General features: G+C 31.1%; 3 protein-coding genes across 3 annotated transcripts; all 3 read right to left on the reverse strand.

The window, feature by feature from the left end:
- Nucleotides 1-267: 267 nt before the first annotated feature.
- LOC110869799 lies at nucleotides 268-888 on the reverse strand. The gene has a single exon (XM_022119018.1). It carries the CDS (start codon nucleotides 886-888, stop codon nucleotides 268-270), a length of 621 nt encoding a protein of 206 aa, XP_021974710.1.
- Nucleotides 889-5,790: 4,902 nt separating this feature from the next.
- LOC110869798 lies at nucleotides 5,791-11,731 on the reverse strand. Its single transcript, XM_022119017.1, has 12 exons — nucleotides 11,659-11,731; nucleotides 11,532-11,570; nucleotides 11,222-11,425; nucleotides 11,113-11,157; nucleotides 10,798-11,007; nucleotides 10,702-10,704; nucleotides 10,397-10,651; nucleotides 9,875-10,313; nucleotides 8,857-9,788; nucleotides 7,540-8,757; nucleotides 6,507-7,454; nucleotides 5,791-6,365 (listed from the first exon to the last, which is right to left on the reverse strand). Exons 1-12 carry the CDS (start codon nucleotides 11,729-11,731, stop codon nucleotides 5,791-5,793), a joined length of 4,941 nt encoding a protein of 1,646 aa, XP_021974709.1.
- Nucleotides 11,732-12,824: 1,093 nt separating this feature from the next.
- Nucleotides 12,825-13,768, reverse strand: LOC110869797. The gene is made up of 4 exons (XM_022119016.1): nucleotides 13,682-13,768; nucleotides 13,280-13,603; nucleotides 13,002-13,181; nucleotides 12,825-12,923 (listed from the first exon to the last, which is right to left on the reverse strand). The coding sequence occupies exons 1-4, from the start codon at nucleotides 13,766-13,768 to the stop codon at nucleotides 12,825-12,827; spliced, it is 690 nt and encodes a 229-aa protein (XP_021974708.1).
- Nucleotides 13,769-15,234: the final 1,466 nt, after the last annotated feature.

Here is a 15,234-nt window from a genome sequence, read left to right on the forward strand (position 1 = left end):
GTTAAACGATTTAACGATATTTTTCCAACACCCTCCCAACTTACCATTACAAGGAAGAAAACTTCTCTGATTCACATTACCATGACAAGCATCGACCACTTTCCTCCATAAGTTTTGATTTTCGACCCTGTATCTCCACCCCCATTTGACTAAGAGAGCCTCATTAACCTCTTTAATGCGACTTATACCCAACCCTCCTTTAGATTTAGGCCACGTCACCCAATCCCAAGCTACCCAATTCATTTTAATAACATCGTTTAACCCTGCCTAGAGAAATTTTCTCATTTTTGCTTCCAACATCTTAATGACCCCAACAGGAATTTTATACAGCGACAAGTAGTAGATAGGGAGGCTTTCCAACAATGCGTTAATTAGGGTTAGTCTCCCTCCCATTGATATTGATTTCGCTTTCCAAACCGACAGCCTTTTATCAAAAACCTCAACAATCGATGTCCAATTACTTATTCTATTCATATTAGCCCCCACCTTAATCCCCAAGTAAGAAAGAGGGATGTTATCCGTATTACATCCCACCACCTTGGCCATATCTTTAATATCGTCATCTTCCACCCCCATCCCGTATAAATTAGATTTATGTAAATTGATTTTTAGGCCCGAACACAGATAAAAAATTCTCAAACATCTCGCCACGCTCAAAACGTTATCCTTATCCCATTCCCCTATTAAAAGAGCGTCGTCCGCATAAAAAAGATGCGAGATAATCGGTCCATTATTAGGCGTTTTAATACCTTTAAACCACCCATCCCTCCCAGCTTTGTAAAGAATGCTAGAAAGAGCTTTCATAACCACTAGGAAAAGGAACGGAGATAATGGGTCGCCTTGTCTAATTACCTTTGGAGTAACCAAACTCAAAGGTGGGAGATCCATTGACCAACACCGCGATTAACGTCAAATAACTGAGAAATTATTAATATTAATATTATTAAATGGATTGATCCGCGTTTTCAACTTTATATGTGCTAATATTTTTTAATAACTATTATTCTTAATTATATGATTTGGTTTAATTAACAAAGGGTAGTTACATGTTGAGACATGGTTGGGACCCACACTGATCAAGACTCTCTAGGATGTCTATTGTTAAGAAGCTTCGAACACATTGACATTATAATTCCCCGAAATATCATCTGAATTTATACTAATCGAGATTACCAAGTTATATCAATATGTTTATAGTAATCGAATAAATTAGCTTACTTGAATAATACTTTGAATTAGATCTACCCATAAATTATAGTACTTTGAGTTTTCAATAGTATATATTATTGATTATTTGTTTTTCTGCCTTTCGTTATTGATTACCTCATGAAATTTCCGATATATTATAGCGCGTTTAATGTTTTACATAGGTCGTAAACATGAGGCTTGAATTTTCGCTTCAAGAATGTGGAAGGCTAAAATCCCGTCCTCATCTCATCTAGAGGAAGGTCACGAAACTTCATCAACTAAATATAAAACTATATCATGATATTGATTGATATCGATCTTTCTTGAAAAAAATCATTTATTTTTTCTTATAAAATACAAATTTAGGTACCACTAAACCTTTGTTTCAAGTATTTTAATGGATTTCTGCATTGAAAACAAATGGAGAAGAAAGGAGACAAGTGTGACTTCAAACTTTAATATTTTGAGAACTATTATGTAAACATAGCCTATTACATTATGCCAACATAATAAAAAAAATCAAAACAAACGTGGTACATGAATCGGATTTGATAAAACAATATATTATATAATGATGGACTTTTGATGAATTTATTTTTTTAATAAACTTTTTTTTTTTTTAAATAGGTTTCATTTATTATATAGTCACGAAAAAGGGCAAAATAGGTTTCATTTTAATAAACCAATCGTACGTCTTCTAAATATGTTACCAGAAATTATAATATTGTTATTTTCTATCCTCGTGATTTTCATACAGAAAATACATATGTTAACTTCCAACATCAAAATTTATATTAGAGATATATAAGAGAAAAACTAAATTGTATATTATATAAGAACCGGGAAAAGGAAAAAAAATGGTCAGTTGTATTTAAAAAAAGTATCGGTTTTGAATATCGGTTATGAATAGATGTTTAGCTTGTAGATTTTACAATTTTTGCTTATATTATTATGTCTTTTCTATATTTGTGTCATTGTGTCTTTTTTGTGACTCGATATGTCTTTTTTTTGACCTTGTGTTATATTTTGCGATCCATTGTGTCTTTGTACACTTCTTATTTTTAGGTGCCTTTGTCGAATAACTTTGCCCCCGACACATAGTGAAATCTTTATTGGATTTTGGGTTTTTCACAATTTTTTCAACCGTTGATGTTTTTGTAATTTTGTGTGAATGTTTGTTAAAATCTATGAGTTATATCATATCGTTTTGTTGAATGTTTGTTTATAATTATGGATGAAATTATAGTGTTTTCTTTGAATATTCGGTAATAATTGGTATTAAATTTATAGATTATATATTTTTAATAATATGTAATATACTAATATATAGAAATGTGTAATAATAATTTTTTCAATGATAAAAAAAAACTTGAGTTACTTTTAGCTAGGCCTTAATTCAAGGTTAACTTACTAATAACCAACTGTTCTAACTTTCAAAATCAGTTGATCAAAACCGCAATAACCGATCAGTTATGATTATAGTCATCCATTAACTGACATCACAATTATGGTTATGGTTTTTAACCTAAACCGACCCATACACACCCCTAGCAATTTCTAACGTTGATTTGATTTTATTTCTTTTATTATATCTTACACTAATAACTATAACCAACTTATAAGATCATATCCTAAAAACGATCTATAAAGAAAAAAGTGTGCGCATTTAGTAGTGGAGGCACCACTTTTCCGAACAAAATATCTCCCCATTGCAAAATTACTGATCCTTTTTTTTTTTTTGTTGCTGAGCAAACAATTAAAATCAGTTTGGCTATAAACAATTATTGTGAAACCGAACAAAAAGAAAAAAGTGTGCGCATTTAGTAGTGGAGCACCACTTAACACTTTTCCGTTTTTAGGAAGCTATCTTGATTGGTGAGTCAACGAGGTGGTATTTTTGTCGTTCACCTGGCTGCGTCCAATCCTCATAGTGGTGGGCCTAAGGTGGTAAAAAAGTGATGTTTTCATTTTTTTTTTTAACAGGATAATTTCTTTAATCCCCTGTTATCTGTGGGACTTAAAACCAAGATCTCTCCCTTCCCACCTAGGTGTTTTAAAGACTTTGTCTTTGCCAATAGACCACCATTCATTTAAGAAGTTATATAGATAAACTTATATTTAAAAATTTTGTAACATAAATGGTCGTTGAAAAGTATTTAAGAGTAGGTTAGTATAAATTTAAAAACAATAGTCATTGAAACTGATTTGTATTTTATTCAAGATATGGTTGTTATGTTACACTCTTTGATTCTGTTACGTTTCTATCGCAAGTAAGTTTGTCGATCTTTCAACGAAAATGTTGGCTTCACATTGATTTTATTATCCTTTGCTCAACTTTATGTGGTTTTGGTTGTTCAAATTGCGGATATCTTAGTAGCCTTCTTGAGTTTTGTTTTATTCTTTTTGTTTTACATATTATTTATAACCTTTAGCGTGACAACGCTTTATGAAGGGTGTTCATGCCGAGGCAGCCAAGTAGTCATAGTGTTTGTGAATTATTTATTATAAAAATATTAATGAATAGTCTTAAACAAAGGTAGCCGAGCAAATGAGTATATAAATACACACATATATTCAACTTTCTTGTTCGTATTTATACAACTATTAACTACATGTGGGTATTCTCTTGTATCTTATTTTAATCCATATATAGTCATCAAGCATTTATATATGTTTTGGATTGGATTTTTAAAAACTCAAGATAAAAAGTCATACCAACTTTCAATAATATATAAACAAAAAAACCCAAAAAACTATTCATTCAATATAAATACTCAACCATCATGTCAAGATTAAGTTTATTAATTAATAATTACTTCCAACAAGTTGGCCACAAGCAGACTTAATTGCCCAAAATGTCAAACTTGTAAAACTTTTTTTTTTTTATCTCTTCGCATGGAGGTCCTGGGTTCAAGTCCAGGCAAAGGGGCATCAATGATCTTTTGGCCTAGTAGTTAAGGAGAAGGTGGGAAAGTTTTTGCTTCTTTTAGAGGTCCTGGATTCAAGACCAGACAAGGGGGATTTTATTACTAATTTGGTGATACTAACATACTAACTACTAACGCAGTTAGCGACATCCAAACTGTAGTCCATATAAAAAAAAAAAAAAAGCGCCCTTGTACAACTTAATACTCAAATATACACCTTCCCATATAGATATAACTTGACCTTCAAGTAAAGCTTGCCTTTTAGGTTTAGCATGGGAATTATTTTTAAAAGACTTAAAAGTAAATACAAACTTAATTAAATTTCATGAGCAATTAATTATGAACACGTTTATTGGGAACTTTATACATTTTATTATCTTCTAATAGTTTATACTAGTTTGTTTACGATACTAAGCGAACACAAACTAACAACAATTAAAAGTTAACGTGAATATCCAAACATAACTATCAACATTACGTTCAAAAGTTTAAAGGTAGATTATATACATCTTTTGTAAACTAGCTTTAAAACACTATCTTCAAATCACAAATTCACCATCATGATGATGAGAGATGCACCATCAACATATTTATCATGTAATGATATGTAAATAAACTAATAAAGACATGAACTCGAATTAGTTGTTCAACCATACATACAAAATTTATCAAAGCGTTTATATGATATATTCACCTGAAACAATTCACATTCTTCAATCAAGCAAAGTGTTCCAATCTGATATATTCACCTAAAACAACTAACATTTTTCAATCAAGTAATGTGGTCCAAGACTGGAGAGCAGGGGCGAAGTATAGAAGGGGCGGGAGGGGGCGCCCAACCCCCCCGAATTTTTCGCTTGGTAGTGTTATATATGTAGTTTTCGTATAGAAATTTTTGGGTATATACCCCCCGATTCTATAGAAATTTTTGGGTATATACGTTTTCGACCCCCCGTCATTCGGGTCAAGCTCCGCCACTGCCAGAGAGACGACATAGCATATGTGGTATTCCATCGAGTAGTCACATATAAGACAATAAGTTTTTATTTTTAATTGTAATTGTTTGGTGAGTTCGCTTAAGATGTGCCATCGATCCCGAATCAACATTAATGGTTTCATAATTTTTATTTTATTATTTTTAACCGTAAAGGTTACATTATTCCTACTTATAAATTACACAAATAAATACAAATTTTAACCCATACCACGTACCAGGATTTGAACCTTGTTCTTTTCTAAGAGGCAAGAGCCTCTTCCATCCACTCTAAGCCGGAATGGCTAATGCTTTCCTAATTAACTTATGCTGTCATGGGCTGGGCTAAATGCCTAAATAGCTAAATCTATTATCATGGGCTAAAGCCTAAACATCTTAACAAATGGGCTGGGCTAAATGCCTAACTGGCAAAATCTATTATCACGGGCTAAAGCCTAAACATCTAAAAAATAACAAAGAAAAAAAAAAGAAAAGAAAATCGATAAGGTTTTATAATAATAACTAGGTTATCACCCGTGGTACCCACGGGTTGATTTATTTTTAGGATATTAATAATTATTTATTATTATTTGTCGGGATGGTTAAATAAAATTAAAGAGGATATAGATACATTGATTCAATTACATCACATGTTACCAAATATCTACTATATTAAATAAAATAACTGTAATTAAAATTACATCACAAGTTACCAAATATCTCCTTGTAAACCACATTTGATGTCTGCTTCGAAGGTTTACCATCAGCATCGTACGCTAAAATTTTGACACCTTCTCTCGTCTTCACTCTCGATAAAGCAACGTACAACTGGTCATGACTAAAAACTGGATCCTTTAAATATAGCCCAACTCTTGATAAAGACTGCCCTTGACTTTTGTTAATTGTCATAGCAAAACATACTGACAACGGAAATTGCCTTCTTTGAAACTGAAACGGTATCTTCTTGTCAGAAGGAATCATTGAAATCCTTGGAATATAAACTCTAGTACCAATATTCCCACCTGATATTACTTCAGCTTCAATAACTCGTTTACCGAGAAAGGTTATTTGAAGTCTAGTTCCATTACATGGACCACTTTGTTGATCAATGTTTCGAAGAAGCATTACAGGAACACCAACTTTAAGAACCAACTTATGATTAGGTAAACCGGCTATTTTAAGAGCATTCAAATTATCAGCCGAATACAAATCTTGTTGGAAAGAATCAAGTACTTGCTCAGTTTGACATATACTGTCAGAGCTCAAATACTCTTTTTCTTCACCCGAAAATAACGAAAGTAAACGATCATTAATTTCATGAACAACTTCATTTTTTGGTGCTAAAATAGCTCTCTCAGAAAAGAATCCAGATTTTTTGTAATTTTATAAAATTGAAGGATAAACAAAGTCGATTAAACTTTGTATTGGATCGTCCAAATTGGTGATTGCTAAGTCATCCGGTATCTCTATAAGTGCTTCACCATCATTTTCTGAACCAAGGTTTCCTTCACCAATATCAAGTAGCCATCTTGCAAATTTCTCAATAGACTCAACGTTAGATGTTTGAGCTCCAACTATCAACCTCATGTTTTTTGTTAATTTTAAAACCTTGCATTCTGACCATATATATGAAGAACTCAAAGATGCATTGACAATTTGTTGTCTAGTACCATTAGGAATGACCGGGAGGATTTGTCTAAAGTCCCCACCAAAAACAATAACTTTACCCCCAAATGGTAGTTCAGACTGGTGACCCATAGAAGACGATAAAACGTCTTTCGTTGTTCTATCTAGTGCCTCAAAAGCATGCTTGTGGACCATAGGGGCTTCGTCCCATATAATCAACTTTGCCTCTTTTAGTAGGTCAGCAACATCATCGTTTGGCTTAATGTGGCACATGGAGTCTTCTGTCAAGTTAATGGGGATTTTAAACCTAGAATGTGCCGTCCTTCCTTTAGATAGTAATAACGAAGAAATACCACTCGAAGCAACATTCAACACAATCTGTCCTTTAGATCTAATTGCAGAAGCCAATGTCTTCCACAAAAAAGTCTTCCCAGTTCCACCATAACCATATACAAAAAACAACCCTCCATTTTGACTATCGATTGCATGCATAATTTCATTAAAAACCTTCGACTGCTCTTCAGTTAGACATTCTTTCATTCGACAAAACTCAGTTTGCAACTCATTTATGTCTTGGGATAATTCATCGTTGATTAGACGGTTGGTAATTTGACGTAAAGAGTGATGATCAGGATAAGGCATTGTAGTAAACTTACTTAAAGATGAACCATTGGAAATTAAATAATTCTCAATTTCAAACAAAATCTGATTCTTCAGTTGATCTTCAGGAAGCGTTAAATCTACAAAAAGCACAAAAAAAAATTTGGAAAAATTATATATAATAATGTAAAACATATAGGTGACAAAATAAAATAACTCATTTACCAGGGATACGTGTCTCTTTCCGACGTCTGTACAAAATATCGTCTCCTAATAAATGCCACGTTTTATCCCAAACAAATTCAGGTCTTGTTAGAGTATTTGTTAACAGCATTGTGGCAAATAATGCTCTTAAATACCGACAATGACCATCAAAACTTGCTTCTTTAATTGCTTCAACATATTCGTTGTCATCATCTAGAAGACCCATTGCATAGCATGCGTCTTTAAAAGTGGGGAATAACTCTCCATTAACTGTTCGAATATCTTCAAATGATTTGGGACCCCTGACTTTGTTTAGGAGAATCCTTAAATAATAAGGTTCACCAGAAGCAATTGAAACGGAATGAATTCTACCAACAGTTTGATACCTTTTTCGTATTTGCCAGCGTCTATCTTTTACATTCCAAACATACTTTTGTGGGAACTCGACATAAGTCAATTTACATGCTTCGTCATCACGTTGATTTAATTCAAACCATTTCAAAAACATCGAAGAAGCAACGGATGGTTTGCTCAAGACATCTTCAATATCATCATCTGCACCATATACAACATTATGCTGACCAGGTAAATGAAAAGGAAGCCTCATTACAGCAGGATATCTATAATGCACTTCATTTGAGAAAATTCTCCAAGAAGCTTCACAAGCAGATATGTATCTACAATCATAGTACTCTTTTATTTCGTCTTTTGGTTTCTGAATGCTAGACCCTTCTGCTTCGCAAAACACAACGGCGGTAGCCCGGTCAGGACCTTTGTTAATGTACTTGAAAAGGTACTTTATGGAGCCAGCTTGGTTACACCATTCAACATTAATATGAGCTTGGTATCGTCTTAATAGACTTTTGTTATACGGTACAACACTTCGGTTGTCAAGTTGAACACCTTTCTTTATAACAGTACGACCACAATCTCTTCTTTGATAAACCGGAAAACCACTTGAGTCAATAATAGTTTGAGCAGAAAACTTTTTAGGAAATCGTTTAGAACATCTTTTGTCAACCATGCAAGGACAGCTCAAGTTAGCATTCCCACAAGGACCGTGAATCATATACTCAGACACAAGTGAGTATAACTGCGGATCTTCGGATTTGTCTGGAATTTCAGCTGAAATAAAAGGATCTATGTGATCTACGGTGGGAAGTTTAGGATCGACTTTCATAAATAAACAAATGTGTGCATGAGGTAGGCCACGTTTTTGAAATTCAACGGTATAAACAACTGCATAAGTTGAAAAGTGTATGTGTTAGCAATTACACATATCTAATTTATGTGCAATTAATAAGATATTCTAAAAAAAATATAACATAAAATACACACCTGCGTTTATTTCACCAAAAAATATGTTATCCTTTAGATCTTTAATCATTGAATCCAACTTCATCTTGAACAATCGACATAGTATATCTGGTCTGTCTTCTGGTTTAATTGAAGTATCTTTAAGAAATCTTGAAATTTCAGGCCATTTAGGATTGCATGTAATGGTTATGAAAAAATCTGGGTATCCAAACCATTTACATAAAGCCATAGCATCAAGGTAGTTTTGTTGCATGAACCGAGCCCCTCCAGTAAAGGAAGAAGGCAGAATTACCTTTTGACCGGTGTTCGATAAATTTTCTTGACCTGTGTGCTTATACTTTTGTAAATTTTCAAATGTCTCGGATCGTAGATTCTTCTGCTTACCACGTATGAAATTTAACCTTTCGCTTTCAACCATAGTGTAAGCGTCAACCAAAAACTGTTGGAACAGTCTTCTTCCGTTTAAAACCAAAGAATAACCACTAATGCGATCCTGTATTCGATATGCAAAGAATTCCCGCATTGTGCATTTTGGTCGTATTTTTTTCTTGGTTGTTACACCATCCCTATGAGGAATATCGATTCTATATCCATCATCACCAAACGGGAAAAAAATAGGATATTGAAGAGCAAGGTAGGATGGATGTAACTCACTAATACGTTTAAGCATACCAGATTGAGTTTCAACAACAATGTCACGACGATCAACAGAAGCATCTAAATCATCGACAATCAAAGCAGCTACTTCAGTCGAGGATGGCAGATTATAAGTTCTTCCATCTTTGTCTCTGTTGTAAATAAGTCGGAGCTTAAGGATTGCTCCCGGATTTTGTTGAAAATGGTTTCGTACCATTCTGTAAGATTTAACCAACTCATTATGGGAATCTAAAAAATCTTTAAGGTATTCAATTATTTCGACGTCCAACTCCTGTTCATGTGAAGTTACCTGTTGCCTGTTATGAAAGTCAAAATAAAAAATTAACTATATTTAGATAAATGTAATAACCGAAAAAAAACGCAATATACAGAATTAACTTACCCCAATACACTTTGTCTGTTATATACCTCGTTCTCAGTATCGTATATGTATAGTTGAGAAAACTTAGCTTGCTTGCCATTAGCTGGTTTTAGACTACCTAAGCTATGAAAATTTTGACCACTAATTCGGTATATGAATGGAGCATTTCCCTTGTTTATTTTCGAATCAACCTTTCCACCCATAGATGTAAAAGAGAACATACAATTATATCGTCGGATATTCTTTAAGAAGAACTTGCTTCTTTGATCTGACATGTGGAACAAATTTTGATACGACGAATTTGCCTCCTTTAAATTTGGTAGCTCAACTTTCCCATATCCACAACATAAACCATAACATAACTTGCCCAATGTCAATCGACCTTTTCCAGCTTCGGAAGTCCATAACTTGGCATGACAAATATCACATATAACAACTTGATCACCATGATCTATGTACTCTGTATAAATTTAAAAAATATATTGACAAAATTATTAAGTATTGGTAATTTACAGTGTGTATTAAATAATACAAAAAATATACCACTTGAAATTCCTTTATAAGGATCTGGAACAAAAATTTCAGCATTGCTAGGATCACCCGATTCCAAACTTTGCATAACTACTGGGGATAAATCACGTGACTTGTGCTTCAGTTTGCGCTTTCCGGCTGACAACTTACTAAGTGATGTTCGGTTAGATGCTGAAGTCGAATTGGTATATGTCAAGATATTTGAGTTAATCGAATATACGCCAGGGGTACATACGGAAAGATCGTTGTTTTGCAAATTATCATTACCTGGAAAATACATTAAAAAGGATATTAAAAATTATATCCTAATTACTAACTGGCTACATTCAACAAAAAAATAATTAAAACTTATTCTATACATTATTAGTATTACGTGTACAAACTAATATAAAGTATTAAAAAGTCTAACGTACAAAAGTTTGTATCAAGTAAAGCAGGCATACCATTCAAACTTCCATGTAACGGGATTGTCGTATTTATATTATGTGTAACATTAGAGACTTGAGATATGTTTTCTTTCCCACGTATGCCGACATCAACGTTTGTAGTAGAAGTTTTTTTCTTTCCCTTCTTTTTGTCAATTATTGCTTTTCGGATACTTCGTCTTTCTGCAGTATCAATAACTGAATAATCTCCAACAAATAGATAAATAAATAAATTACTACTCATTTAAAAAAGGAAGTTAACATATAAAATGATTTTTCATTAACATACATAGAATTTCATACCTGTAGAAATGGTTGAAAGAGGAATTCTGTCAAAATTACCTATATCTATAAATAGATTATTAAAAATACCCATAGTTATTAGTGGTTTAATAATTTTATTTACACTTACTATTAGTATATGAAGATAGCGTAGCATCTACACTTCTCTGAAAAGAGATTGTCATATCTATCTGATTTGTAACATTAGATACGTGAGATGAGTTTTCTTTATCACGTAACGTCACACCAACATTTGAAGAAGAAGTTTTATTCTTCGACCGCTTACTCTCAAGTATTCTTTTTCTGATTCTTCGCCTTTCACCGGTATCAATAACTTAAAATTGAACAAACCACATAAAGAAAAGTATTAGAAGTTTCATAATTAACAAAAATATACAAAAAACTACATTATCTGTTATATTTAAAAACGAATCACTTACCATTCGAAATGTTTGACAGAGGAGTTCTATCCAAAACACCTATATGTATATGTGATTATTAAAATTAAAACTAAACACGCAGTATAGTAGCTTTAAAAATTATAAAACTTTCATAATAGACACTTACTGTTAACATCAAACTGTTTAGATTTACCAGATGATGATGTTGATGAACGAAAATTAAAGGTTCTCTTTGACATCTTGTATTAATAACAAAATCTGCAGCGGATTAACAAAGTAGTATATAAAACATATAATGAAGTATAAACTGTGAAAATATAGAAAATGGATAACAATTATACCTTCATTCGTGAAAATGGATATCATACAAAACAATACATATATCGATAAATAGATAAAAAAAACAATTACCTTGAATTTTTTTGTGAAGTCTTGTGATAGATTGGTAATATAATTGAAAATTGATCACAAGTAATTTGTATCCTACACATATATAGGGTAGAAAACATAAGTGATTATGTAAACGTTGTGTCAATATGGAATGTAATTAAGTATATTGTTAGGCAGACTAAACTTACCATAATATTTATTCTTAAAAAAATGTAAAAATAATAATTACTCATTTGAAAAAGTAAACATCGAATATGTTAACAATAAGTTTCCAAAATATGGATACATATGTTTGGAAATTCTAAATATCATTACTACATAAATTAGTATACAAGACATTTAAACCAAAATTGACAATTTGATTAGGTTGAGAATAATGATTTACCATTAATAAGATAACTATCTTGTGGACATTTAACTATTTTTTAAAAATCTGTATACAAATTTTTTTAATTATTAATGTTAATAATCTTTATTTAGTACTTTAATGTAATGTTTACTTATATGAATTAAAAAAAACAACAATTTACTTCTAATTTACTCGCCAATTTATTAGTTAATCAGTGTGGACATACTTAAAGAATGGATGTTAGTTGTGTGATAATATAATTACTTTTTCATTGATCACATTCAATAGTAGTTAAATTTGGCAGTGATTGATCCTTAACTTTACAATCGGACTTTACAAAATCATCAATATTATAAACTTCGATTTTAATCATGTGAATATGTAAATAAAATTCAACTATCATTAAACATTTTCATTACTGAGTAGTATAAGAAAATGATAGAACAACATAATGAAAACAACATAACAAAAATTCCAATAATTTGTCAATATTATAAAATAGTACGTCAAAAAAAATCTCATAGTAATTATTGAAAAAACATAAATGCAATAAATTTCATAACTAAAACTGATAGACATTGGACATGGTAATCTCAACCGATGGTCTTGCGCTTTGTTGAAACAGAGTGTTCAATCACATGAATGTCTTTAACTTCATTAACACATCGTTTGCCATTCACATTTTTCTGATCCTGCAAAACGTAATACAAACATATTATCAGTTATATGAAATATTCACGGAACTTCAATTTTAAAAATGAATTCAAAACCTGTAGAGAAACAAAGTTGTTCTTAATCTCAACAATAAGGTTTGCATCATCGCTTATATGGGTAATTCCATAAACCTCGTCATAATGAACCAAATTGTACTCGGTGACTTCTATCTTGAAAGCGAAAACTTTCCCAACAATTAACTTTATTTCTTCTGGAAGCTTCATAATATCGTCAGACTGAGAGTATTGTAAAATTTTGGTTTCATTAATAAAAATTATAAAATGTTATAATAAACAAACTATGGTGTTTTATATCATATAATTTTAATACCAACCATTTTGTTCTCTTCAATCAAAAGTTTTGGCGACTTATTAAAAAGCTGAACAGCCTGGTCGTGAAACAAAATCAGCTCAACATCATCCGACTCATCAGCAACTTCAAGATTAATTTTGAACTTCGGAACAGGTTCAACTGTATTCTCAGAACATTGATAATTGGAGCAGTAATAAACATCAAATTGTTGAAAATCATCAAAACAATCAGGTGCAAAAAGTTCCTCGACCTCCAAAGTGGCTTCGTGTGAACACTTAGGGCATGTCATATGGTACCAACATTTGTTAACACTAATAACAGTACCAACAATAACAACACTTTTTGGCTGGATATATGTAACACAAGATATCAGTTGTTAATTATAAAAAAAAAAATATAGTTCTTTAAGAAGATACACGTATACCATTGATATTTCCCATACGGCACCAAGATTAGTGATGGTTGTATCTTTAAGAAATAAATCATATGAGATATCTCTGTTTGCAGACATGATAACTGTGAAGATTTGAAGACATGATTGTACGTATAAATATATAGTTAACAAATATTAATAAGTGCTGTCTCACATATCTTCAATAATGACATATACGAAAAAAATGTATGACTAAATACCTTGATGAAGAAATCTACAGGAAAGCAAAGCAATTTAGAATGAGGATGAAGACAAATAAAACCTTATTTATAGAAGAAGATGATAACATTTTTGGTAAACAATTAAAATATAGAATAAGATTTGTAAAATCTTGAACGTTTTAATAAATGGTTAATGAAGGAAAAGATTTGGAAATTAATAAAGAATATTTTTATACAATCATACATATACTTTCTAGCAGACAATTTCGCTTGGTGAACACCTATGTTACTCCGAATTTAAAGTTTTAACAACGTTACCTATTAAATTAAAATCAAACTATTTTTATAATCATGCCATATGAAACATTTAATTTTAATACGTACCTTAAATAAATCACTTGCAATACAACCTCCCAATTAAGATGTAATCTACACTAAATTACGATTTTTTTTTAAGTTTGATAGCAAAATTATTGCAATAAAACAAATTTTAGTTCGAATAGAAATATCTTATAATAGTTGACCATCATATAACATGATGTCAGTTTAATTATGTGCTTTAAAAAATGTAATTGCAAAAAAACAGACCAATAAAGCGGCTATCAACACTAACTTATTATATTTTTTTATATTTGAAATATAAAATATTTAACATAAGATTTCTGCAACAACATGAAAAAAATTTCACATTGTATATTTTAAGATTTGTAATCAAATTTAATTGCTTTAAAATAAAAGTAGGATGCTTTACAAAAGGATTATTTATACGTAAATACCTAAGAAAAAATTAACTGACATAAATTTTATACAGTAAGAGATATAAGATTACAAAAAAAGAATTAACATCTAGTCGAATATACTAAGAAAAAATAACATTACAAAAAAAGAATTAACATCTAGTGGAATATACTTAGAGACGTATAAGAGCATTCACACCTAAATAAGTAAATTATAATCGTTAATGTTCTATTATGAAAATACAAAACTAATATTTATAATTGTAGAAACAATAAACAGTGCTAATTATAAGAACCGTAAGAACAGATCTGAACCATTGTTAATTTAAATCAAGGGTTGATATTGATTATAAATAAAACTCTTATAATTAAAAATTACTACTAACAAATTAGGGGTAATTTTGTAAAATTGCTAGTCATTTGACCATTTTCTATTAAATACAAATTCCACCAAGGTTTTTTAAACTAAAATAACTTTTATATACTTCATTATTTTTTTTAAAAATATATACCATAAAATCAAGTATTTTTTTATCTTTAATATGAGTACCATATTGCTATACCTTTTTGTATTTATAAAAGTGTTTTTTAAAAAAAGTTAACAAAAGGTGTTTTATATTTGTGCTAATAAGGTGCTGATTATGTG

Source organism: Helianthus annuus, chromosome 8 (genome assembly GCF_002127325.2).
Source record: "Helianthus annuus cultivar XRQ/B chromosome 8, HanXRQr2.0-SUNRISE, whole genome shotgun sequence".
NCBI classification, from domain to species: Eukaryota; Viridiplantae; Streptophyta; class Magnoliopsida; order Asterales; family Asteraceae; genus Helianthus; species Helianthus annuus.

What these genes read in the sequence shown, in the direction of transcription:
- LOC110869797 (XM_022119016.1), bottom strand. Translation starts at nt 13,768, where the DNA reads ATGTCTGCAAACAGAGATATCTCATATGATTTATTTCTTAAAGATACA. An exon ending in CCGTATGGGAAATATCAATG is followed by an intron (nt 13,604 to 13,681) that starts GTATACGTGTAT and finishes ACATATATCCAG; the next exon opens with CCAAAAAGTGTTGTTATTGT. An exon ending in ACAACTTTGTTTCTCTACAG is followed by an intron (nt 12,924 to 13,001) that starts GTTTTGAATTCA and finishes TACGTTTTGCAG; the next exon opens with GATCAGAAAAATGTGAATGG.
- LOC110869799 (XM_022119018.1), bottom strand. Translation starts at nt 888, where the DNA reads ATGGATCTCCCACCTTTGAGTTTGGTTACTCCAAAGGTAATTAGACAA.
- LOC110869798 (XM_022119017.1), bottom strand. Translation starts at nt 11,731, where the DNA reads ATGTCAAAGAGAACCTTTAATTTTCGTTCATCAACATCATCATCTGGT. An exon ending in TCTTTCAACCATTTCTACAG is followed by an intron (nt 11,008 to 11,112) that starts GTATGAAATTCT and finishes GAGATTATTCAG; the next exon opens with TTATTGATACTGCAGAAAGA. An exon ending in GAAAGAGACACGTATCCCTG is followed by an intron (nt 7,455 to 7,539) that starts GTAAATGAGTTA and finishes TGCTTTTTGTAG; the next exon opens with ATTTAACGCTTCCTGAAGAT.